Source organism: Ovis canadensis, chromosome 3 (assembly GCF_042477335.2).
Source record: "Ovis canadensis isolate MfBH-ARS-UI-01 breed Bighorn chromosome 3, ARS-UI_OviCan_v2, whole genome shotgun sequence".
NCBI lineage: Eukaryota > Metazoa > Chordata > Mammalia > Artiodactyla > Bovidae > Ovis > Ovis canadensis.
Window position 1 is genome coordinate 214,080,992 of NC_091247.1, and position 27,493 is coordinate 214,108,484.

The window sequence follows — 27,493 nt, forward strand, 5'->3', positions numbered from 1 at the left end:
ATTAAAACAGAATCTGCAATAGCCTTAAATAAAGAATCATAATCTCAGCACTAGATGGGAACCAAGAGAAAATTTTCTCTCATTTCAATTGCCAGATGAAGACCCTCATTCCTAAGGACTAAGATTTCCGCTTATATGTGGGGATGTGGTCCCTGGGGAGCAGAAGGTTGTGAAATTTGGTTGAGTTGCCCATTTCTGGCATCTAACAGAGGACCCAGAGTGTTCTCATGAAGCTTGTAGGTCAGGCTGGTTCTGTTGCTGAGGTGCTCAGAAGAGGGCATCTGAGACACTCTACAGAGGTCATTTCCTGTCTCCACTTCTTGAGAAATCAGACCCGCCGGGTGTAGAAGAGGCATGCACATCTCTTTTCCACTCCTTGCCATTATTGGTCCATCTTCTTTCCAACTGCCAAGGTCCAGACTAGATGTTGTATTGAGTAGCTGAATCAGTATGAAGTAGCTCAATCTAGATTTATAGACAATGCTGGGTGCTCCCCCTCACCTCAGATACTTTGTGGCCCCTTTTGCTATCCTTCCATCAAAGGTTGTGTCTTGTCATTTTGTCACCACTAAAACCAGATTCTCCTTACTGTTTCAGGCATCTCTCTGAAGTCTTTGAGAGAAGCTGTCGACTCTGGGGTGGAGGAGAAGGAGTCCTCATTGGTCCTGAGACAAGAAGAGCCTGGATATGATGATGTGGACCTTAGCACCATGTAGCGCCATGTTTGAAGCAAGAAATTCTTGAAAGATGTCTCTGTTATATTGTTTCTCAAATAAATGAGAATCCTGTCTTCTTCATAATTATTGTTTTTACATGGAACTATGGTTAAAGGCATTTTTTTTTCCTCTGTAGAAATCATGTCATTACCTGTGACACAGGGTTTTACACTGAAAGTTGCCATGAAACAATCCCTGACATTTTCATGGCTTTGTAACTTACTCCACTCTGCCAGAATAAAGTATTTATGGGTGGTAAGTGCCTGTGAGGTTTCAGAAAAATCTAGAGACTTTCACTGGGTTTTCTCAAATAACATAGGACAGGCCTCCAAGCTTAACATGTTAAGTGCACTACTGATAGGAAAGAATTTCCTGTAAATACTTTCCCCACATGACATTCTAGCTGCCTTGTCATAATTAATACTCTGCAGAGAAGTTTTCTAGTTTTTGTGACAGACCCTGGAATGATAAACCCTCCAAAACCACCCCTCACAAAAGGCCCCTTCACAGGCCACGTGGATAACTTGGAATGATTGCCCTCATCTCCCTGATCTAAACAGTCCAAAAGTCTATTCACCAACTCCTGGCTGATTTTGAGCACTCAATCCATAATAGGCTCATCCTGAGACTCTGCCAAGTCTAGGTGGGAAGTCCTGTCCTCCTCTCCTCTCCCATAATTTTATATGATTTTTATCACCCAGAATTATAGTAACCAGCTATTTTGGCTTCATGGATACCATGAATCAGGAATAAAATATAACATTCTTGATGGGTACACTTTACTCTGTCACTTATTTCATCACTTCCCAATGGCAAATGGCCATGTGAGCTGCACTTGGAGAAGCCCTAGGAATCTCGAATCCCCAGCACAGAAAAAAAATTACAGAGATTACAAGCATGAGTGTAGGTTGGAGCCCTGGACATCATCCAGGGCCATCAACTAAATAACAGGTTGGCCACAAATCATACTCAGGCCAGCACTCTCAGGTCTTATATTAGTTCAGCAGCTTCTCCACATGTCCACAATGGAATGGGACAGGAGTCAGGGGTATTGTGGAAATGTATTGTTTACTTGATCACCCCTACAAGACAGCTCTCTCTGCCCTGAAGAATCACAGCAGGATCACATTTACATTTTCAACAGTTACCAGATCAAAGGACTCTTTAAACAACATGTTTTCAGAGAAGCTTATTGGTCTGAAATTCTTCCTCTAAGAGTTCAGTCATATCAGACTCCTCCGTTGACATGAATAAAACTCAAATAGCCAAAAATTCCTGATCTTTCTGTCTATATCCCTTCTTCTAGATCCCCTCTGTCTTGTTCTCCAATTTCTTGCCCCTTTATCCCACCTGATGCCCCTCAGTGATGGGTCGGATGGTAAAGAATCTGCCTGCTGGGCAGGAGACCTGGGTTCGATCCCTGGGTGGGGAAGATCCCCTGAAAAAGGGAGTGGTAACCCACTCCAGTATTCTTGCCTGGAGAATCTCATGGACAGAGGAGCCTGGCAGGCTACAGTCCACAGGGTGGCAAAGAGGTGGACATGACTGAAGGACTAACACTTTCTCTTTGTCCCACCTGGATACAGGGTATGAGTTAGCACCAATTTGCCCTTCATCAACTTGGAGAGAGATACAAGCTGATGTAATTCACTTTAAATGCTAGATAATTGGACGGACAAGAAATGACAACATCCTGAGGAAGTAGCAGGAAGTGATGGAGAGGCAAGACTGGATTTAAGGATTTGATAACCAGCTAGACATGGGAGAAGAGAGATAGAGAGTCTGTATGCACTTGAGGAAAAATGAAAAAAAGTAACCTAGGGAATGGGAGATAAAAAGGAAGAGGTAGCTATGTAGAGTGAGATTTTTAATTGGCCTTGAGAATTTAGGCAGGGTAAGGAAAGCTGTATGCATTCTCTTCCACCAGCCAATTTCTTACCTTTGACTTTGAAACTCACACCCCATCTGGTGCCCAATAACTGAATAAAAACAGATGGTGTGACATCTCCGAGAAGGGGAAGAGGATATAGGAAGGTTCAGGATTTCTGCCCCCCACACAAGTTCACCTTGCTAAGAATAAAGGTGTGAGTGTGGACAAAGTTTAGAATCTGCTGTCTAAGGAAGAGTGACCTGGGGCATTTCTGAGCCTGAGTGAAGTCACGCCTTAATTAGCATTTGGGGGAGATGAGACAAGTCAGTTCACTCATCTGGTATTTCCTTAGAAGGAAATTGTGATTGAGTACCAATCCTCTAAGAGCATTTGGAATGAATCTTGCCATTGTCAACAAAGCAAAAAGTTACTTTATTGAGAATATTTCATTATGAGCAATTTCCATACAATACAATTATAGGTCAGCACTACTCTATTGAAATATGGGCAATTAGAATATCTGAGACAATATCTCATATTTAATACATCATGGGAAAGTAACTATGGATGTTTACAGGGCACTTAGTTCAACATCATCGTATCCAGTGTCCACTTCCTCCCACTGGAGCGACCAGGGGCTCTCTTCTTCCCTAGGATCAGCCGCCTCTCTAGAGATATTCAGAGAAGAACCTGAAGTAGGAACAAAAAGTTTGATTAGAACTGAAACAAAGGGACCTGACAGAGCCCTGCAGTGGAAGTCAGTCAAGTAAATGATGATGACAAAGCATCCCTGGGATCCAAGTGTGCTCAGGGAGGCTGAGGCTATTTCATGTTTATTTCAGTGAGGATGGATCAGGGCTGTCTTCTCAGGATCCAGCCCGGGAATTGGCTAGTGGTCCAGTGGTCAGGACTTGGTGCTTTTACTTCTGTGGCCCAGGTACAATTTCTGTTTCAGGTGCTAAGACCTGCAAGTCTTGCAGCACTGCCCCTCCCCCCCCCCCCACAAAAAAAAAAAGGATTCAGCCCATTGAGGTCTCAACTTAAATGGGAAATCCTGGATTACAGGAGATCTGTTCACTGGCTATACAATCACCAAGGAGATGCCCAAGAAGGGAAGAATCTCTAGAAGGAGTGTAAAATTTTCTTTTTTCATAATTAACAGGTCTGAATCAACAAGGAGAGGGGGGTAGAAGATCACATCTGGAGAAATCTCAGCTCCTCACTGACCGTCCAACTCTGCTCTTGGTGGTCTTGACTTGTGTTCCCCAAAGCCCACAAAAAGCAACCACGGGATCCTTCTGCAGTTGCCCCTCCCCCAGGAAACACATGAACCTCAGATGGAGAAATACCCTTCATGGAGAATGAGTGTATTTCCTTGGCCGCTGAAATGTCTGGAGCAGATTGACATGAACCTGCCCCCAAATTCCGAGTCCATAATCCACCATCATGCTTTTGATTTTTAGGACCATATATACCATCTGCTTTATACATATTTGGGTTGACCTATGGTCAGAGTGCATTTTAAAGTATAAAAATGCTTTACAAATTCCAATACTAACATAGTCTTTAAAATCTCTAACTGCATTTCACATATGAGACAGCACAAAAGGTTATTCAGTTATTCTATTTTTGTATTAGGTAAATATGCTCAAGTAATCCACAAGTCTTAATGCAGGCACATGAAGGATAAAGTCATGCAGACCCAGACACTAATACTAGAGTGCTTCCTCTCTCCCCAGGAGTCTGACAGCATTAAAGAAAGGAATAAGATCAAGATGGTGCTATCAACTATTTGAGGTCATCCAAAATTGGAATACCTAGGAGGGATGGATACCGAGCAGCCCAAATTCACCATTTCCAGGATAGAGACCAAAGATTGCAGGAGATCAGCTAACTCCACTCACCTGTCTGAGAGGAGCTCGTCGCATCCACCTTCTCTGGGGGCACTTCCTCCTCACTCCCCTGAGAGGCAGAAGGAGCCCCAGGCAATGGTACCTCTTCAGCATCATCATAATCCTCACCAGGGTCATCAGTCCTCTGATCTGGGGCTTCCAAGGACAGAGCAGGGGTCAGATGGAACCACAGGAAGTGTGTTGGCCTGGGAAATATCTAAGCCTTCTGACCCAGAGTTTCTGAGCCACTAAACAAAGGTACCAGTCACTCCTTGTGGCAATAGAATTTTTCTAAGGTTGTATTTCATGTTGGTGTGCCCATAAACCAAACAAATGATTTTATACATCTCAATACTTCCTTTGTCAACAAAGGTCTATATAATCAAAGCTATGGTTTTTCCAGTAGTCATGTATGGATGTGAGAGTTGGACCACAAAGAAGGCTGAATGTTTTCTTTGATGCTTTTGAACTGTGGTGTTGGAGAAGACTCTTGAGAGTCCCTTGGACTGCAGGGAGATCAAAACTGTCAATCCTAAAGGAAATCAATCCTGAATAGTCACTGGAAGGACTGATACTGAAGCTGAAGCTCCAATACTTTGGCTACCTGATGTGAAAAACTCTCATTAGAAAAAACCGTAACGCTGGGAAAGATTGACGGCAGGAGAACAAGAGGATGACAGAGGATGAGATGGTTAGATAGGATCACCAACTCGATGGACATGAGTTCAAGCAAGCTCCAGGAGCTGATGATGCACAGGGAAACCTGGCGTGCTGCAGTCCATGGGGTCACAAAGAGCCAGACATGACCGGGCAACTCAACAACAACAACAATTATTTCCTGATTAAAATTACATATCTCAAAGCAACTCTTATACCAATGAGCATTACTATACAATTTTGACAAATTATGTTTTCCAGGTGTTGTTGTTCAGTCACCGAGTCATGTCTGACTATACGATTCCAAGGACTGCAAAATGACAGGCTTCCCTGTCCCTCACCATCTGCCAGAGTTTTCCCAAGTTCATGTCCATTGAATTGGTGACACCATCCAACCATCTCAACCCTCTTCTCCTTCTGCCCTCCATCTTTCCCAGCATCAGGGTCTTTTCCAATGAGTCAGCTGTTCCCATCAGGTGGCCAAAGTATTGGAGCTTCAGCTTCAGCATCAGTTCTTCCAATGTGTATTCAGTGTTGATTCCCTTTAATATTGACTGATTTGATCTTTTTACTGTCCAAAGGACTCTCAAGAGTCTTCTCCAGCACCAAAATTGAAAAGAATCAATTCTCCAGCACTCTACCTTCTTTATGGTCCAGCTCTCACAACCGTACATGATTACTGGAAAAACCATAGCCTTGACTATATGGACCTTTGTCAGCAAAGTGATGTCTTTGATTTTTAACACACTGTGTAGGTTTGTCAAAGCTTTTCTTCCAAGAAGCAAGTGTTATTTAATTTCATGGCTGCAGTCACCACCCACAATGATTTTAGAGATGTTTCCAGATAATGTTTTCTTTTAAATATGTGCCTGTTGTGACTGAACGAGAGTGACTACGGACACAGAGAGCCCAGCCCCAGCATAAGACATCGCAGAACAGCTAAAGAAGGGGGAGAACAGACCCCATCTGGACACAAGGGATCCCTCTGATCCATCAAAGGAAGACTGTTTCCCTTGCGTCTCATCTCTATGAGGGAAACTCTCCTCCCCAGCCTCCAGTTGCAGCGGGTCCACCTCTATTACCTGGAGCAGATCTGTGGTCATGGTTGTCTTCATCGTCTCTCATGTAACACGGCATTTTATTCACTGAGTCATCGGACAGGAATCGTAAAGTGGAGAAAAACATCACAGAATACACAGAAATGACCTGCCTGACACCCACGGAACATGTGTTAAGACTAAGAAACATGGAGATGGGCCTGTCTCCTGCAGTGTAGATGGAGGCTCAGGGCTCATGGGGCTCTGAGAGGCCATCCTGCCACATTGGAGAGCTGCCTCTGTGAGCCTGGGGTATACGTGAGGTCTGCAGACACTGAGAAGACGTGCACAGCCAGTGGGTGGTGACAACCAGAGGTGCCAGGAGGGCAGGCAGAGACACCCACCTGGGCTGACCAGAAGATCCTCTTTCTGTGACACAAGGTGATCTAGGTCCTCATACACGGATTCAGCAAGAGCATCTTCATAGCTGGATAAAGCTGAGAGATCCCCCAGCAGGTCAGAGAAGCTTTCCCAGATACCCTGATCCAGCAGGCCCACCCTTCATCTCCCCGGTGCTCTCACATGGGCTGCTGGGACCTCAGCATCATCCACCCCATGCATCGTGTTGGCACCTTCTCTCCTCATCTGACCTGAATCCACAGCTCAGGCTCAACTCTTTCTTCTCTCACAGAAGAGCCCACATCATATGAGAGTTCACACCCTAGTCCTAAGAACCTCTGTACACTCAGCCTTTAGAGTGCTGCACAGAGCACATGGAGTCTACAGACTCAGAACAGAGACCTGGCCCAGGTTCCCCTCCTCACACCTGCCCCATCTCCTGCCTGCACACTTTCCCTGGTCCCCAGGTCCCCTGAAGCCCACCTCTGCTCTCTGCTCTCCATCTGAGCATCTGAGTTGCCAGGATAATGAGGACCAGGAAGAGAATGGCCCCCAGGATGAGGCAGAGGACCTCAGGCAGGGAGAAGATGCCGGGGAGAGGATTTGAGGTTGTTCTGGTCCCTAAGGAGAATAAGGCAAGAGGGTGTGGACAAGGTCCTGGGCACAGAGAAACCCCTGAGCCAGCATTTCTGGGAGTTCCAGATGATGGTGTTCCAGCTTCAGACAATGACTGGGCTCCCTTGGGTCTCGTCCTGAGATGAGTCAACTTCACTCTGGCCAGTGTGGCCCCAAGGCAGAGCCAGGGGTTATCAGGGAGCTGCCCTGCCAAGACAGCCTCTGAGAACCTGGCTCATCCCTTCTCCTTGGGCATCAAACAGTCCTGGGATCCACACCTCACTGATGAGGAGCAACACTTAAAGGCAGATGGGAGACCTTAGATTCTGTAACATGGGAATCAGTCTCCCCTGGACCCCTGGGCATGAGAACCCTCTGACACAGGGAACCAAGTCAGAGGAGTTCCCCACCATAATGCTCTGGTTCATTGACTGGTGGGGGTGCCCACCAGTGAGGGGCTCCTCAAGCTCTTCCCTCTCTTTCATTGTCACAGAATCCACAGAACAGGTTCCAAGACTCTGAATATCTATCCTGCCCAGGAATTCTGGCACTATACTTACTGGGGGCAGTTGCAGGGCTGGCAATGTAATTCTTACAACCATAAAAAAGTAGGAGTTTGGAGCAGGGGAATTGGCCAGAAGTAGGTGAAAGTGAAAGTGTTAGTCACCCACCAGGTTCCTCTGTCCATGGAATTCTCCAGGCAAGAATACTAGAGTGGGTTGCCATTTCCTCCTCCAGGGGATCTTCCCGACCAAGGGATCAAAGCCCAGTCTCCTGCATTGCAGGCAGATTCTTAACTGTCTGAGCCACTTACTAGGGGGTGGCTGGGGAAGGCAATGCAATTTTTTCACCCAGAGAAAAAACAGGAATTGGGAGCAGGGTGATTGACCACATGCAGGGCAGCCCATTTTTCTCTTCTGAGCCCTTAAATCACTCCTCAGTCTCCACAACACCAGCGTCCAGTCCTTTCAGTTCCCCCATCCTAGATCAGGGCCCCAGAACTGGGACACTGTCTGAATACAAACTCCCCACCACGCCGGGCCCAGCCCACTGCCCCCGTGATGCCCCCGCGATGCCCCAGCTCACCCAGGGTGGACCCTGAGCCCCTCACTCACCAGAGCACCTCACACCAGCATCCTCCTCATGCTTGCAGTCGCTCTGCCCCCAGGGCTCCGCAGCACAGTCCCACAGCGAGGACTCCCGGCCCCCGCATCGCACCTCGTCCAGCCAGATGCTCCCATTTCCAGGGCCAAACCCTGCGGCCCGCACGGCTTCCAGAGCCTGGCCACAGCCCAGCTGCTGACACACCACCTCGGCCTCTGCCAGGCTCCAGGAGTCATCACACACGGTGCCCCAGGAGCCGCTGTGCCAGACCTCCACCCGCCCTGAGCACTCGTTGTCTCCTCCCCTGAGCCGGAGCTTCTCTCTGTCTGAAAAGGCAGCAGCCCCTCCTGTGACTGCCCTGGTGGGAGGAAGGAGCCCCTGGGAGCCACAGGGGAGGGGGTGGGGCTGATGTACCTGTGCAGGGGGCAGTAGCTGGACAGCTCTGGTGTCTCCTGCCTGTAGGAGCAATGATGGGAAGTGCTGGATCATGGACAGCTGGGGAAGGTCTTGTCCCCAAACATGAATATCTATCATCCTTGGTTCAGTCCAAACGACAAGGGTAAATACAGGCTTATTATCTATTGGACTGAAGCATTCGCTGCATGTGAGCACTAGCTGAAACAACTGTAAATGTTTATATATTTGTCTTCACATTCCATGACAAATACAAACACACATTTTGTAGATTCAACCTAAATTCATCACTTAGATTGGAAAATATAAAATTGCACTAACGACATCCTACATGGTTGGCAGTGACACAGAAACAGATAAGTCACCTGCACACGAGATGTAGGCTTCCTCCTTGGGAGAGCATGAAGTGTAATTCCAAGGGTCAGAAGGACACTGCCAGAGAGAGGTGTCAGTTTTCCGACATTGGATTCCATCTACCCACTGGGGTCTAGAACCTTCCCTAAGAGCAACAGAAGAGTTGAGGTTTCCACTGTCCCCGCAGCCAAGCTGTCTGCAGATCATGGACATGGTGATATCTTCCATTGGGCTGCGGCAGACACTGCCCCAGGTCCCGTTGTAGAAAACTTCCAGCCACCCAGCACACTGCTGGTCCTCGCTCACCATCCTGAGGGCCATGAACTCTAAGATTGGAAGGGAGGAGATGGGACAGAGTGAGCATTCCACTCAGTGCTCTGGGTTTTCCTCTCCCCCAGAAACTGTGACCATACATCCCTGACCCAGCAGAGGAGATGCCCACTGGATGAGAAGACTGACTTTTGCCTCCCTTTCACCTAACTTTGTCCATTTGTATCTGTCTTTCTATTTCAACCACAAGGATGTAGTGGTTACGAACAGAGGAAGACCAACCCTGCACTTACAGGGCAGGGGAGCTGAATCCTGCTTCCTGACAAAACTTCTAAAGACTGTGTGAAAATATGTGATGTGCACAGTGAGGTGGTTGACAGTGTGAACCCCCAGAAATGTGTTACCTTACATTTTGAAAGGGGCTTCACAGATGTGATTAATAAGGACCTTGGGATGGTGAGATTAAGCTGGAACAATGTGGATTAATCACCTGAGCCCAGCCTAATCACCTCCTTAGCCCTAATACCCTTAGATGGATCACCTTGCAAAGCTCCAGTTAGAGGGAAATGTGAGTTAGGAAGAACAGTTGGAATATACAGTTGTCTGAAGAAGAAGAAGGGGGCCCTGAACCAAGGAATGAGGCCACATAGAAACCAGGAATGGCTGGGAAAGGAGTAATCCACAGAGCATCCAGGAAGAACACAGCCCTGTGGACACTGGGATGTTGGCTCACAGAGACCATTGTCAGACTCCTAGCAAACAGAACTGAACAGAATAAATCTATGCTTTCATTACAATATCACCAGGATCTTCAGACTGTATTAGGACAGGGAACTGCAGAGTGAGCCCTGCTTTCACGTGGAAACTGTGAGAAACGGCTCTGCCAGGAAACACTGCAGAGAAGAAAGGACCAGAATCTTAGCCGCTGCAAACACCTTGTCTTCTCGTCTGCTGGAAAGACAGGCTCCATGGCAGGAAGCCTCCTTCTCTGGTCCTTTCAGCATCTCTCCATCAGCGCTCAGACCCGGTCCTCCAGGGCCCCACCCCCTCCCCTAGCCTGTGGACAGTGTGCAGCACAGACCTGAGCAGATGACCCCCGCGTCCTCCTTATGTCTGCAGTTGTGCTGCCCCCAGCCCCGGGAAGGGCAGTTCCACACAAGGGACTCATTTCCTGTGCAGTTCAGGTCGTCCAGCCAGATGGGTCCTGATCCCGCACCAAAGTGAGCAGACTTCATGGCATTGAGGGCGTCTCCACAGCCCAGCTGCCTGCACACCACGTGGGCATCGTCCAGGTCCCAGCCGTCATCACAGATGGTGCCCCAGGAGCCCTGGTCAAGAATCTCCACTCTGCCGGCGCAGGGACCGCCCCCGTCCACCAGGCGGAGCTGCCTGCTGTCTGAGGAGAGAGAAATGGGACAATGGGGCGGTGACTGGGTGGTGAGGGGCGCGAGGGGACAAGGGATGAGAAGGATCTTCTGTCCTGTGGGACCCTCACCTGAGCAGTAGGGGGCGCTCTCCTCTGAGGCTGCAGAGCCTACTGGTTCAGACACGGAGTCATTGCACTGGGGCAGCACCTGGGTCTGGTTTCCTGCAGAAACAGCAATGATTAGGGGATTGGGAGGCTTAAAGAACAGAAAATTGAATTAAGGTAAATAATGACCTAAGTGGTGGAGCCTGAGATAAACGCTGTAACATAGTAGTAACCTTGTGGTAATTTCAGAGTTCACCTTCTCTATGGAGAGTTCTGTGTCTGACAATGCCAAAATTTCTGTTTTAAGCCAAGTGCTGCACTAAGAATAAATTTACAAAAGTGAGAAATTATCAGTACTTTTGATATTGTTGTTGAACTACCCAAGCAGTGAGAGTTTTTGGAGCCAAGCTCTCAGAGAGAATAAAGGACAGAGGTAAGCCATTTCTCTGAGGCTTTTGTCAATTCAGAAGTAAGAGCTGAGACTCTGAAAAGCTCAGCAGAGATTCTGCCAGACACACTAGCTCAGGGAACATGAAGCACTACTCAGGGTCTGCCTGGGAGAAGGTTAACCAGGATCTGGGCATGGTAAAAGGAAAGTGAACTAAAAGCTGATCCTTTCCCAAGGAATGGATGCCCAGTTTCTATTTTCTTCACCCTCTTTCAAGTAAGGTGATTGACCCTAAATTGGGTGCCTGGAGGAAGCTATAAAATAAGATCCTTTCTGAAGGAGTTCTATAATTTTTCACCTATAATGTTTGTCAATCAAAAATACTCAGTCACAAAAGATAAAAAATTTGGCAAAAATGTATGAAGAAAAAATGCATTAGAAAGAAACATATAGGATACCCGGCTACTGGAGTTAACCTGGCAAAAGTTTAAATCACCATGGATGAAATGTTCAAAGAATGAAATGACAAGATAGAATTCTGGCAAAGAAATCACCACAAAGAATTTAATAAAAATTCTAAAATTGAAAATGTCAGTTTTTGAAATAACTCAGAGGATGTGTATAATACTCCATCAGACCAGCACAAGATAGCAATACTAAAAGGGGACATAATGAAGCACAGAAAGAAAAAAAATGTAAAATATAAAAATGTACAGAAAGATGCTAAATAGGTCTGGTATTCATATATACTAAGTCTTAGATACATAAAGCCAAAATTGACAGAACTAAAGGCAGAAATTTAGAATCAACAATTTCCCATTTTATACACCCTGGTGGGTTTTAAACATCCACAAAATCTTAACATCCACTGAGAAGTGAAGTCTATGCCTCCCTCCCTTGAAGCTCTGCTGACCATGAATTCCCTGTAAGCAATAGAAGGGAGTGTATGTACCACTGCTCAAACTTTGCACTAGGTCTGAGGACCATTCAGCCTCCTCTGAAATCACTGAGGACTTTTGCTTTAGAGCAAGGAGAGACAAGAAAGCCTTCTTAAGTGAACAATGTAAAGAAATAGAGGAAAATAGTAGAATGGGAAAGACTAGAGATCTCTTCAAGAAAATGGAACATTTTCATGCCAAAGGAACATTTCATGCAAAGATGGGCAAAATAAAGGACCTGGCAAGGACCTTTAGGAAATGGCAAGAACCTAACAGAAGCAGAAGATACTAAGAAGAGATGGCAAGAAGACACAGGAGTGCATGCTTAAGTCACTTCAGTCGTGTCTGACTCTTTGAGACTCCATGGACTGCAACACGTCAGGCTTCCCTGTCAATCATCAGCTCCCGGAACTTGCTCAAACTCATGTCCATCGAGTCAGTGATGCCATCCAAGCATCTCATCCTTTGTCGACCCTTCTCCTCCTGCCTTCTATCTTTCCCAGCATCAGGGTCTTTTTCAGTGGGTCAGTTCTTTGATTCAAGCGGCCAAAGTATTGGAGCTTCACCTTCAGCTTCAAAGTCAGTCCTTCCAATGAATATTCAGGACTGATTTCCTTTAGGATGGATTGGTTTGATCTCCTTGCAGTCCGAGGGACTATCAAGAGTCTTCTCCAACACCACAGTTCAAAAGAATCAATTCTTGGCCCTCAGATTTCTTTATGTTTCAACTCTCACACCCATAAATGACTACTGAAAAAAACCATATCTTTGACTAGACAAACCTTTGTTGGCAGAATAATGTCTCTGTTTTTTAATATGCTATCTAGGCTGATCATAACTTTCCTTCTAAGGAGTAAGCGTCTTTTAATTTCATGGCTGCAGTCACCATCTGGAGTGACTTTGGAGCCCCCCAAAATAAAGAAGTGTCCCACTGTTTCCATTGTTTCCCCATCTATTTGCAATAAAATGATGGGACCAGATGCCAGGATCTTAGTTTTCGGAATGTTGAGTTTAAGCCAATTTTTTCACTCTCTCTTTCATCAAGAGGCTCTTTAGTTCTTCTTCACTTTCTGCCGTAAGGGTGGTGTTATCTGCATATCTGAGGTTATTGATATATTTCCTGGCAATCTTGATTCCAGCTCATGCTTCATCCAGCCCAGCATTTCTCATGATGTACTCTGCATATAAGTTAACTAAGCAGGGTGACAATATACAGCCTTGGCCTACTCCTTTCCCTATCTGGAACCAGTCTATTGTTCCATGTCCAATTCTAACTGTTGCTTCTTGACCTGCATGCAGATTTCTCAGGAAGCAGGTTAAGTGGTCTGGTATTCCCATCTCTTTAAGAAGTTTCCACAATTTATTGTGATCCACACAGTCAAAACTTTGCCATAGTCAATGAAGCAGGTCGATGTTTTTCTGGAACTCCCTTGCTTTTTCTATGGTCCAGCAGATGTTGGCAATTTGATCTTTGTTTCCTCTGTCTTTTCTAAATCCAGCTTGAATATCTGGAGGTTCTCGGTCCATGTACTATTGAAGACTGGCTTGGAGAATTTTGAACATTACTAGCATATGAGATGAGTGCAATTGTGTAGTAGTTTGAAGATTCTTTGGCATTGCATTTCTTAGGGATTAGAATGAAAACTGACCTTGTCCAGTCCTGTGGCCACTGCTGAGTTTTCCAAATTTGCTGGCATATCGAGCCACTTTCATAGCATCATCTTTTAGATTTTGACATAGCTCAGCTGGAATTCGATCACCTTCACTAGCATTGTTCATAGTGACGCCTCCTAAGGCCCACTTGATTTCACATTCCAGGATGTCTGGCTCTAGGTGAGTGATCACACCATTACGCTTATCCGGGTCAATGAAGATCTTTTTTGTATAGTTCTTCTGTGTATTCTTGCCACCTCTTTGTAATATCTTCTGCTTTTGTTAGGTCCATCCAATTCTGTCCTTAATTGTGCCCATCTTTGCATGAAATGTTCCCTTGGTATCTCTAATTTTCTTGAAGAGCTCTCTAATCTTTCCAATTTTGCTATTTTCCTCAATTTCTTTGCACTGATCAAGAGGAAGGCTTTCTTATCTCTCCTTGCTATTATTTGGAACTCTGCATTCAAATGGGTATGTCTTTCCTTTTTTCCTTTGACTTTAGCTTCTCTTCTCTTCTCAGCTGTTTGTAAGGCCTCCTTCCTCTGACAACCATTTTGCCTTTTTGCATTTATTTTTCTTGGGGATGGTATTGATCTCTGTCTCCTGTACAATGTCATGAACCTCCATCCATATTTCTTCAGGTACTCTGTCGATAAGAACTAATCCCTTGAATCTATTTGTCACTTCCACTGTATAATCGTAAGGAATTTGAGTTAGATCATATCTGAATGGTCTAGTGGTTTTCCCTACTTTCTTCAATTTAAGTCTGAGTTTTGCAATAAGGAAGTCATGATCTGAGCCACAGTCAGCTCCCAGTCTTGTTTTTGTTGACTGTATAGAGCTTCTGCATCTTCGGGTGAAAAGCAATCTTGCACATCTTTGTGCAAAGCCACACATCTTTGTGTGAATCACAACAAACTGTGGAGAATTCTTAAAGAGATGGAGATATCAGAACACCTTTCCTGACTTCTGAGAAGCCTGTTTGCAGGTCAGGAAGCAACAGTTAGAATTCAACATGAACAATAGACTGTTTCCAAATTGGGAAAGGAGTACATCAAGGTTGTATATCGTCATCCTGCTTAATTAACTTCTATGCAGAGTACATCATGTGAAATGCTGGGCTGGATGAAGCTCAAGCTGGAATCAAGATTGCTGGGAGAAATATGAATAACCTTAGATATGCAGATAACACCACCCTTACGGCAGAAAGTGAAGAGGAACTAAAGAACCTCTTGATGAAGGTGAAAGAAGAGAATGAAAAAGCTGACTTAAAACTCAGCATTCAAAAAACTGAAATCATGGGATCTAACTAGCCCCATCAATTCATGGCAAACAGATGGGGAAGAAATGGAAACAGGGACAGATTTCATTGTCTTGGGCTCCAAAATCACTGCGGACAGTGACTGCACACATGAAATTAAAAGATGTTTGCTCCTTGGAAGAAAAGCTATGACCAACCTAGACAGCATATTAAAAAGCAAAGACATCACTTTGCCGACAAAGGTCCATCTAGGCAAAGTTATGTTTTTTTTTCCAGTAGTCATGTATGTATGTGAGAGTTGGACCATACAGAAGGCTGCGTACCAAAGAATTGATACTTTCAAATTGTGCTGCTGGAGAAGACTCTTGAGAGTCCGTTGGACTGCAAAGAGATAAAATCAGTCATTTCTTAAGGAAATCAACCCTGAATATTCATTGGAAGGACTGATGCTAAAGCTGAAGCTCCAATACTTTGGCCACCTGATGGGAAGAGTTGACTCATTGGAAAAGACCAATGGGAAAGATTGAAGGTGAAAGGTGAAGAGGGTGTGAAGTAACAGTTGTGGTTCATTTTTTTTTCCCCCCCATGAAGATATTCAGCCAGTACATCATTTTTTAAAAAATTAAACTTTCCCTTTTGAAATACCTTGATGCCTTTGGAGAAAATCAACTTATTATACATAGGTTTAGGCCTATTACTGAACTTGATTATGTCCTGTTGATCTATTTATCAATCCTTACTCAAAGACTATGTTGCCATGGACACATTGTAGGTATCTTGAAGTTAGTTTACTTCCGTTTTTTGTTATTATCTTTCAAATTTGTTTTATCCATTTTAGCTCCTTTCCATTTTAATATGTACACAAATGTTTAGAATAGGCGTATAAATTCACCTCACTGCTCTTTAGCCAAGACAGTCCGTGTGCATGGATAAATCATGTATAAACCATCAATCTACGGTCCTAAAGGATGTGAACAAGCTGTTCCTGGGTGCTACCAAGGGAGAAATTTTTAAACAACACATTATAGGAACTTCCCTGGCAGTCCAGTGGTTAAGACTCCATGCTTCCACTGAACGGGGTATGAGTTTGATCCCTGGCAGGGGAACTAAGATTCTGTGTGCAGTGAGGTAAGGCCAAAACCAATTTTTTTTAATTTAAACATAAACTGCACATTATAATCATTTAGTTATTCCACCTCATTCTTAGTCTGTCCATGAATCAGCTCCAAACAATTTGGCATCTGCAAAGATAAGCATAGAGCAGACTGAGCAGACCCAAGGATGTCAGAGCCTCAGAGTTGATTTATTTTGTAAAGGGGAGGACTGTAAGGAGTTGGAAGGATATCTTTGCCCAACAGGTGATAGATCATTAAGAAAATTACACAGGCTGCAGGGGAGAGGTTCAAGAAAAACAAAACAGGAATACTAACTAAAAGAATTTAGCCACTTTGTGGGTCAGTATAAACAATTTTCTTTTAAATCCTCTAGTGAAGTAGATTTGTGCAAAAGTGCCAAGAACTACTTCAAATTCTACTGAATGGAAAGGCAGGTCCAGTCTTATTCAGAACTTTTAGTTTGCTGCAGCTTTTACATAAATGTGGACAGAGGAACAAACAGCCTCTTTGTGGGCTGGATAAAGGCATGAGTACTTAGCGCACATCCTGATTAAGAGAATTATCCAAGTCTACCCTTAAATGAAATATTCTCTTGGAGCCTGCTGAAATGAAAATACAAGCAACTTTGGTATGTTTAATGGTGATACTAATATTCTCTGAAGCTATAGCTTTCGTGAAAATGATGGTTGAAGCTGAGACAAAAGAGATTCCTGCTGGTTGGGCTCTTTATGTGACTTTATTACTGGAAAGATAAGATGATGTCAAGGGAGATGTCACAGATAGCTTTCCAAGGCTACTGTAAATGTATCTGAGTGATGGGGAAATGACTGGGGTTTTTTAAAAGGATAAGAATCAAAGACAAAATGGCAAAAAAAAAATGGAGGACATCTAAAATTACTGAAAGTATACAGGTGGTTGACTGGAAAATAGCATGAAAGAGGAGGAGACAGGTGGAATACTGCTAAAAATTTTACTGATTCTCTATAAGAGATTATATGATCAGATTGCCTGGAATATCTCCTCAAACTGTAAATAAACATGACAGCTTAATTCATCATAACCTTTATGAATCATTAAAATATTACATAAGAGATGAATCTACAGGCTGTTTAGAGTCAATACTGAATAAATTAATGCAAAGTAAAGGAGAAGATTATGACTCTGAGTGACAGGTGGGCCAATATATTTTGGCACAATGCCCAGCAGGCAGCAGCCTGAAGGTGGTAAAGAAACTTTAGTGGGGTTGATGGACACTGGTTCTCAAAGAATTGTAATACAAAAATGAAAGTTAGATGGCAGTATACAGTATTTAGGGCTTCCCAGGTGGTGCTAGTGGTAAAGTATCTGCCTGTCAAAGCAGGAGATGACAGAAACGTGCATTTGTTTGATCCCTGGGTCAGGCAGAACCCCTGGAGTAGGAAATGGCAATCCACTCCAGTATTCTTGCCTGGAAAATCCCATGGACAGAGGAGCCTGGTGGGCTAAAATTCATGGGGTCACAAAGAGTCAGACATGACTGAGCAACTGAGCATGCACCCACAGAAATGTCTGTTAGATCCTTCATTCTGAAGTATGGTGCAAGCCTCATGATTTGTGTGGATTTTCTCTCTGGATGATTTGCTGAAAGTGCAGTATGAGTATTCCCTACCATTACCGTATATTGGTCTCTTTCTCCCTTTAGATCTGTTCAGTTCCATTCAGTCACTCAGTCGTATCTGACTCTTTGCAACCCCATGAATTGCAGCACGCCAGGCCTCTCTGTCCATCATCAACTCCCGGGGTTCAATCAAACTCATGTCCATCGAGTCAGTGATGCCATCCAGCTATCTCATCCTCTGCCATCCACTTCTCCTCCTGCCCCCAATCCCTCCCAGCATCAGGGTCTTTAACAATGAGTCAATTCTTCGCATGAGGTGGCCAAAGTATTGGAGTTTTAGCTTCAGCATCAGTCCCTCCAATGAACACCCACGACTGATCTCCTTTAGAATGGACTGGTTGGATCTCCTTGCAGTCCAAGGGACTCTCTAGAGTCTTCTCCAATACCACTGTTCAAAAGCATCAATTCTTTGGCACTCAGTTTTCTTCACAGTCCAACTCTCACATCCATATGTGACCACTGGAAAAACCATAGCCTTGACTAGACGGACCTTTGTTGGCAAAGTAATGTCTCTGCTTTTTAATATGCTATCTGCTTTTTAATATGCTTCAATGGGGAAGTATATATTTGTGATTATTAAATCTTCTTAATGAATTGACCCCTTTATCATGATATAATTACCTTCTTGTTTTCTTATTACTATTTTTGGCCTAAATACTATTTTGTCTGACATAATGTAGCTACCACTGCTCTTCTTAGGTTTTCACTTGCCATGGAGCATCTTTTTCAGTCCCTTTACTTTGAGCCTTTGTGTGTTCCTAAATCAGGAGTGACTCTCCTTTAGGCATCAAATAGTTTGGTCTTGATTTCCATGCAGCTAGTAGCTCTTTTTGAGTAATGAATTTAATCCACTTCCATTTTGACTGATTATGGATATGCAAAAATCCCTAATGCCTTCTTGCTGCTTTCTGACTGTAGTCCCATTGCCTTGTTCTGTTTCTGTCTTAGCCTACTTTTTTACATTGGAAATTTTCCATGATGGTGTTCTATGATTCCCCTTTACCTATTGCAAGTATACTCCAGATTTTTTGCCATGCAGTTACCATGAGTTTTACATGAACATATTATATATAAAACAGTTCATTTTATACTGATAGCAAATTAAGATGCCTACAAACACTCTACTTTTTAACCTTCCCTTATATATTCCAATGTCACATTTTATCTCTTTTTATGTTGTTTATTTGTTAACAAATTATAACATCTACATTTGTTTTTACTACTCTTTTCCTTTAATCTTTATTCTAAAGTGAGGTGATTAACACAGACTGTTGTATATACATTCTTTTTTTTTTTTTAAATGTCACAAATTAACAGCATTTTGTTTAGGCTTGAAAAACCCCTTTCAGCATTTCTTGTGAGTCAGGTCAAGCAGTGATGAACTCCCTCAGCTTTTATTTCTTTGTGAAAATCTTTCTTTCTCTTTCCTATGTGAAGGATAACATTGCTCGATAGAGTATTCATGGCTGGCAATTTTTTTTCTTTCAACACATTGAATATGCCATTCCACTCTCTCCAGGCCTATAGAATTTTTGCTGAGAAATCTACTGATATGGTTATCTCTTGAAATTTTTGACAGTTTCATTATACAATATCCAGGAGAAGGTATTTCTGCATTCAGATAATAGGGTTATTACCTTTATAAACTTGGATGTCCAAGTCTCTTCCTTATGCTTGGAACGATCTTGGCTATTATATATTTAAATAAACTTTCTTACAGTTTCTTCTCTCTTCTCCTTCCTGAACCTTAATTATTCTAATATTTGTATGTTGAATGGAGATTAATAGATCACATAGGATATTTTGTTCTTTTCTATTCAATTTTCTTTATTTTCCACTGATAAGAGCTGTTTCAAAGTTCCTATCTCACAGATTCTGTCTTGAATTTGGTCTACTCTATTTTAGATGCTCTCTATTACATTTTTCTCATTTCATTTATTAAATTCTTCAGGATCAGAATTTCTGTTGGTTCTTTGTTATAATTTCTATCTGTTTATTAAATCTCTTACTGTGTTAATACATTATTCTGATTTCATTGAATTGCCATTTTGAGTTTTCTTATAGCTCATTGAGATTCCTCAAAACAACAATGTTCGATTCTTTCTAAGTTAGATCACAAAATTTGAAGTCATCGACATGTCCCTCTTTCAGTTTGAAAGATATTTGTCATCCTTTGTGATGATGATATCTTTCCACCTTGATGGGCCTTGGAGTTTTGCACTGGTGCTTTTGCATTTGAAGTGGTAGAGAACTCTCACCCCCCAAATCTTTAGTGATTACTTTCAGATGATACATACTCTTCTCTGACCTTGTATGGATACACCCACTTCACATTCCTTGCTCCTTCTGCAGCAAAATTTTAAACTTTGTTGTCTTCTCTGGTTCTTACCACTCACCAGGCTGGCTGCTGAAAACCTCTTTTTTGTTTTGCACAAGGTTCTACTTCTGCTCAAGTGTGTGGTTACCCCCTTGCCCACAGGACTGTCCTGTTTTCCTGAAAACATTCCATTTACTGAAGTTTACTCTCAACTCCACACTTGAGAATATACACAGGGAGCTGTCAAGAGAGTAGAGGTAGGCATGAGTTGAGTACTCAGGGCACTGGGGGCACCAACAGGCCCAGAGAGAAGGATCCTCCTTTGGGGTTTCCCCAGAGGCTTGTGTAGAAGTTTTCTGTTGAAGTCTCGAGCACAGTCAGCAAGAACTGAATCCATCTTCTACCCTTTGACATTCTTAATGACCTTTCACATCGTTTCTCTGCCCCCAGTCATGAGGTCTAGCCCCAGAACTCTGGGTGCTATCAGAGAGAAATGGGTTTCTTCGTGCCTCCCACAGAACTGGGGAGCTGGGCACTGACAGATTTCTTCTCTTTCTCCCAAAGGGACAGGCCCCACTGGCTAGTTCAGCTCCATAGTGCTTCACCTTGGGATGAGGGCAGCACTGGAAAATGACTCTTACTATCTACAATCTTTCTTTTTTTCTCCAATGGAATGCTAAAATCTGCTTTCAGGAATCCTGGACTCTACCAAGTTTCCTTCATGCATAGGTGTTTGACCAAGTCAGAATTCTCCAGATTTCTCCAGGTTTTCCCCATGGCCTAGAGGACATGGAGCAGGTTCCCTGGCTTCTGCTAACTCCTGTGACATAACAAAGGACTTAGATCCTCACTGGGCACACAGGTGAGTAAGTATCCTCCTGGCCCCCTGGCACTAGATACTGGCGCCTTCAACATTCACAGAGGCAGTTGAGATCATGGATGTCCATGATGCCCATGGCTGCAAATACAGGAGACCTGGGTTTGATCCCTGGGTTAGGAAGACCCCTTGGAGCAGGGAATAGCTACCCACTCCAATATTCTGGCCTGGAGAATTCCATGGACTATCCATCAGGTTGCAAATATTAGGACATGACTAAAGAGAAAGCCCACAAGCAGCAATGAAGCGCCAGCCCAGCCAAAAATAAATAAATAAATCTTTAACAACAATAATAATATTGTGTGAAATTAACATTTTTCTGAATTTAAATGGATATCTTTGTACTTAAAAAATGCATGCTGAGTAAAGGAACCTGATATGTATAAGTAATTTTTAAATGGTTCAGAGGGGAAAAAAAACCCTGAATGAAGTATATGCTTATTATTTACACATTGTTCTCAATGGTTATATGTTCAGTTCAGTTCAGTTGCTCAGTAAATATTAATGTTTATTTTTAACTGTATTATTCTTCTTAACATTTCTGCCCTGACTTGAAAACGGGTGAACAATTAAAAGAATCATTTCATAAAATATAAGGACGTTTCATGAAATATCTACCTTTTGAAGCCAGTTTTCCCTCACTCTTTACTCTTGGAGACATTTCATTCCAGGAGCATCCTGAGCACCAGTAGCCCTTCCCTCTCTCTTACCTGAGCAGATCACAGAGGCTGTGTTACCATGGGAACAGTCAGGACCACCCAGGACAGTCACAGGGCAACTCCACAGGAAGGACTCTGCCCCCGAGCAGTGAAATCGGACTGTTGAGATCTGATCACTTCCTTCCACAAAGTGTGGTCCTCTGGGAGTGGAGATGGCAACTCCACAGACGAGCTGATGGCAGACAACATTGGCATTGGCCAGACTCCAGTGGGAGGCACACAGAGCTCTCCATCTTCCAGAAGTGTTCATCTTCACTTGCCCCTCACACTGAGAGGTGCCATTTGACATGAGCTGGACTTCTGAGTATGCTGGATACAAGAGGACAGGATTTCAGAAACATCTCATGATTTCTCACCTGAGCAGAGTGTGCAGGGAGGTTAGTCCTGACCTGCATCTCACCTGAACAGACAACTTGAGCTGCTCCACTGTGGTGACAAGGGCCCCCTGGACAGGGCACTCTGGGACAGAACTGGAGCTTAGGCTCCTCCCCTTTACACCTGAACTCTTCAGCCCAGACCTGGCCATCAGACTCTCTGAAGGGCACGGGTCCCAAGACAAACCCCGCTGTGCCGCATCCCAGGTCTGCACAGATGATGTGGGCAGTTGAGAGTGCAAAGTTGCCATCAGACACTGGGGTCCAGTCTTCTCCAGAATGTACTTCTACTCGCCCTAAGCAGGGTCCATCCCCTTCAACCAGACGAACAAATCCTAAGGGAAAACAACAACAAAGCAGTGAGTCTTCATGATCCTGGCTTGACAAATGGAAACAACACATCACAGGCAGTGATGTGAAAGCTTTTCGTTTTCAGGAGTGGAGCATGGAGAGAGAACTTGACAGTTACTCTTACAATTACATTTTCATGAGCAAGTTTCTGAAGAGAAATTCAGAAAAACCAGCCAGCAGGATCAATTTGGAATGAATGAATTCCAAGAATGTATACTTTGAGATTGGTTAGAAAAGACTATTCCTTGGTCTAGGAGCCTGCAAACTACAGGGCTTAAGACAGATGATTGGAATTGCTAAATACAAGGAATACATAATTTAGCATTAGATACCAGATGACTTTCCATTTATTTTTATCTTTATTAATTTCATTCATTGCCGGGAGCCAGCGTGAGGAATCCCACCCATGACAAGGTCATGAGGAAGGAAGCCTGACAAAATGCAAGGACGTGATCAGGCTTCAGGGGTTCCCCCTGGAATTTCCTGAGCATATACCCCCAAAACCAAAAATCTGCTGGCTTTTGTACTCTGCTTCTCCACTCTTCTGATATTCTCTGGAAAAATTCAAATCAGGTCTTTAGTCTTCTGCATTTGAAAGGGATGTTTCAGTTAAACCCCCTCTGATAGCTCTCTAGCTTGCCTAACAGGTTCCCCCGACCTCTTACAGCTTGTGAATTGCTTACAGCCCCCCAACCGCGAGAGGCACAAAGCTTAAAAGCATCTTAAAGATACAGAGCCTTTTCTAAAGAGTTAAAAATTATATTGGTAGAGGGTTTTCACTGTTGACTCGATGACTGCTGCCCGGCCTCCATATTCTTTATCTTTTAGGCACCTGGGAGGATGTTAGTCAATGTAAATGGGATATGGAAAATGATATATAGTAGTTTTGATGTTAGCAACACTAGACTTTTGAGTTAATTACTTTTCTTTTGTTATAAATCACTGTACTCCTTTTACTTGTTATAAATTGCTGTATCTTTGCTATGTAAGAATGTAACTTTATTTAGTGCTTTCTGAGAGTGGCACCAGACTTTGGGAAGATCAACACAAATAAGTATTCTGGTTGATAAACCCTTATCAGAAAAAAAGGCTGTAAAATGTTAATTGGCCCTTTTGGCCAGAAGATGATGTAAATCACTTAAGACTTGTGTATACAACTAGGTATGCAGAGAGAAAAGCATGGTTTTGATAAGAGTCTGGGCTGCTAATGCTGCATAAGTTTGTGTTACCCATTGATCTCCATGTACTGTCAAAAGTATAAAAGGCCTTCTGAACAATAGAGGACGGGCCAGTCGCTGGACTGGTTTCCCCTGTGTCTCCTCTTTAACTTCAGGCTGAATTCCCATCTGGGGTGTGGAGGCTCACCATGTGTACTTACTTGTCCTGGCTTCTAAGATCCGTAAGAGAGAGAGCCCAAGGCGGGGCACTCTCCAATATTCAAACGGATGCTGGTGGCCTAATGTAGATGGTGTAAGTTCCTTGTCTGGAACTTTATTGGTTTTCCACGTAAACCAAGTTATTCAGCCTCTTTTCTCCACTTAATTTTCCTACTATACTATTGTTTCTTAATCTAATCTTATATCAATAAATAAATAAGTTTTCCTCGCCTATGCCATCCACGCTTCGAATCACCCTGGATCCACTGGGGCTGGACCCCGACAAGAAATATTTTGCTATTGTAAAAGAAGCTGACATGCTGCCTATGGATAAAGAGGAGGAGATGGAGAATGAAACGAAGGAGGCAGTGAACAAATACACCAATTTGAGGAGTTCCAAGTATCCAATTTGGCAATAAGGAGCTCATGATCTGAGCCACAGTCAGCTCCTGGTCTTTTTTTTTTTTTTTTTTGCTGACTGGCTGCAAAGAATATAATCAATCTGATTTCAGTGTTGACCATCTGGTGATGTCCATGTGTAGAGTCTTCTCTTCTGTTGTTGGAAGAGGGTGTTTGCTATGACCAGTGCGTTGTTTTGGCAAAACTCTATTGGCCTTTGCCCTGCTTCATTCTGTATCCCAAGGCCAAATTTGCCTGTTACTCCAGGTGTTTCTTGACTTTCTACTTTTGCATTCCAGTTCCCTATAATGAAAAGGACATCTTTTGGGGGGTGTTAGTTCTTAAAAATCACTTCATGGGAAATAGATGGGGAAACAGTGGAAACAGTGTCAGACTTTATTTTTTGGGGCTCCAAAATCATTGCAGATGGTGACTGCAGCCATGAAATTAAAAGACACTTACTCCTTGGAAGAAAAGTTATGACCAACCTAGATAGCATATTCAAAAGCAGAGACATTACTTGGCCAAAAAAGGTCGGCCTAGTCAAGGCTATGGTTTTTCCAGTAGTTATGTATAGATGCGAGAGTTGAACTGTGAAGAAGGCTGAGCGCCGAAGAATTGATGCTTTTGAACTGTGGTGTTGGGGAAGACTCTTTTTTTTTAACATAAATATTTTTATTCAAAGTAACTAGTTTTCAAAACAAAAGTTAGAAGAGTGGCACTGTTTTACATTTTTGCAAATCTCTTTTATATCTGACTTAGCAGAAGACAGCTGGATTCGCTGCTCTGTTTTTTCATTCAATACGTTGCTTTGGCTGAAGGAAAAAAAGAAAAATTGGCCTTGTACAGACATGCAACCAGAAAAGGAACTTCGTGAACCTCCTGAAAGTGTTTCCATTACTCCCGCAAGCCCTCAGCACACACTTTGAGAATCACTGCAGTAAATTAACCCGCCTCTCAGTTAAAGACTAAGAGATTGAAGTAGTGTTAGAACTGGCAGTTCTGTCCACAGCCAAGGCATCTTAAACAAATTAGAAAGGGTGGTGGTGAGGAAGGGAAACCTGAATTCTCCCGTTAACTCTAAATGACACTGATTTCCAATTTGAGTTCACAGATTACTCCATCGCCAGCCAAGATGACACATTAATTTTTTTTCAAGTTAACTTTTCTAAACTAAAATGAGAAAGCAACATGTCATACACAAAGTTAACACCTGTACAGCGTTCTCACAGTTTATAAGGCCTCTTTCTGTGCCCACATGATCCTGTTTAGTCCTTAGCAGCCACTTCACGGAGGAGGAAGAGCTCGGAGCAGACAGACCACTCGCCCAAGATCATCAGCAGCAGCCATGCTGTGGACCAGGCTTCCTCGAGACCAAGCGACATGCTCACAGGACGATCCTGCTTTGGCTCTGATGAACAAACACCTCACTTTCGAAACCTGGCCTTCCACCCTAGAAAGGGGCGGGAGGCCCTTTACTTATGTTCACTTTTTGCACATACACAAAAGACAGTGTCTGTTCTAGAATCCAACTGGATTTTATTTGACACAGAATACAGTATGGCTGCCGGAATAGCAAACTGAAAAGACAAAGCAGAAGAGACACAGTTCTATCTAATTTATAATTCAGTAACAGGAGGGCAAGTCATTCAGTGGATAACAAAAACAGTTGAGCTTGATGGAAGAATTCTTTTTCTAGTGCCCATACTTTTGGAATTCTCACTCTCTGTTGTCCAACGGACACACCTGCCGTGTTTTGAGCCAGCGAGAGATGCAGTGGAAGTGGAAAGCATGGTTACAGAAGCCCCATGCCACGGTGCACTCTTCAGAAGTAGCGGACACTTGGTTGGCTTGACATTCTATGCAAAGATCCATAATGTGGTTCCTGCAGATGGCACAGTTATCAACCACAATATCCCAGGCCCAGAGGGCTACTGCATTGCACTTTTTCACTTCAAAGCGCTTCTTGCCCGCGCCGCTGTTGGTGCTGCTCGGGGTATCCACATCCATCGCTGCCGCCATTTTGGAAATACACCGGGGAAGACTCTTGAGAGTCCCTTGGACTGCAAGGAGATCCAACCAGTCCATTCTAAAGGAGATCAGCCCTGGTTGTTCTTTGGAAGGAATGATGCTGAAGCTGAAACTCCAGTACTTCGGCCACCTCATGCAAAGAGTTGACTCATTGGAAAAGACTCTGATGCTGGGAGGGATTGAGGGCAGGAGGAGAAGGGGACAACAGAGGATGAGTTGGCTGGATGGCATCACCGACTGGATGGACATGAGTTTGAGTGAACTCTGCGAGATGGTGATGGACAGGGAGGCCTGGGGTGCTGCGATTCATGGGGTCGCAGAGAGTCAGACACGACTGAGTGACTGAACTGAACTGAAGTATCCAATATGGATAAAACATATAAATATTTGGGGAAATATGAGTGGAATAAGTTTCTAGACATTACATCACCCTCTTCTTCTCCCGTCTGCCACTTAACCCTGCCATCCTTTTATATTTCTTCCACTTCAAACAAGTAAACACCATCTTAAAAGATTCAGATTGATGGAAAAATGAATCAAAAAGGAAGCAATTGCTATAGAAGTGGAGTGTAGTGTATGTGGCAGGTAAGGTGGGATCACAAACCAAAATAAAAATTCATCACTTGGTCATAAAAGGAATACATTTTGAAGAGAATGAAGGTAACTCAATGGAAAAAAAGAAACATTTAATTTTTCAAGTACAGCTCGCTTGTTTCTGAGTGTGTTCTGATCATTTATTGCTAGAGTTCTTACCGGTAAAGTATTGCCAAACAATTTCCAGCATCCAATCAAAAAATTACTAGAATTCCCCCCAAAATAAAAAAGTGACCCATAACAAGTTTTTAAAAAAGCAATCACTGAGGGGGGTTCAGGATGGGGAACACGTGTACACCCGTGGTGGATTCATGTTCATGTATGGCAAAACCAATACAATATTGTAAAGTAATTAACCTTCAATTAAAATAGATAAATTTATATTTAAAAAAGAAAATATACTGTATTGGTGTTTTTCTTTCTGGCTTACTTCACTCTATAATCACAGACTTTTAGACTCTGTGGGAGAGGGAGAGGGTGGGATGATTTGGGAGAATGGCATTGAAACATGTATAGTATCATGTAAGAAACGAATTGCTAGTCTAGGTTCGATACAAGATACAGGATGCTTGGGGCTGATGCACTGGGATGACCCAGAGAGATGATATGGGGAGGGTGATGGGAGGGGGGTTCAGGGTTGGGAA

At 43.5% G+C, this 27,493-nt stretch overlaps 1 protein-coding gene and 2 pseudogenes across 3 annotated transcripts in view; 1 reads left to right on the forward strand and 2 right to left on the reverse strand.

Annotated features, from left to right (window-relative positions):
- The window catches only part of LOC138437848 (antigen WC1.1-like), a 30,052-nt gene extending 29,197 nt beyond the window's left edge, over nt 1-855 (forward strand). For all 3 annotated transcript variants that reach the window (XM_069585817.1, XM_069585818.1, XM_069585819.1), the window contains one exon: nt 598-855. In XM_069585817.1, coding sequence (XP_069441918.1) covers nt 598-716 — 119 coding nt within the window. In that variant the 3' untranslated portion in view covers nt 717-855. The remainder of the gene's footprint in view (nt 1-597) is intronic.
- A 2,278-nt stretch (nt 856-3,133) lies between these two features.
- Nucleotides 3,134-27,493, reverse strand: part of LOC138436428 (antigen WC1.1-like) — a 30,635-nt pseudogene continuing 6,275 nt past the window's right edge.
- On the reverse strand, nt 25,752-26,253 carry LOC138437861 (E3 ubiquitin-protein ligase RBX1 pseudogene; annotated as a pseudogene).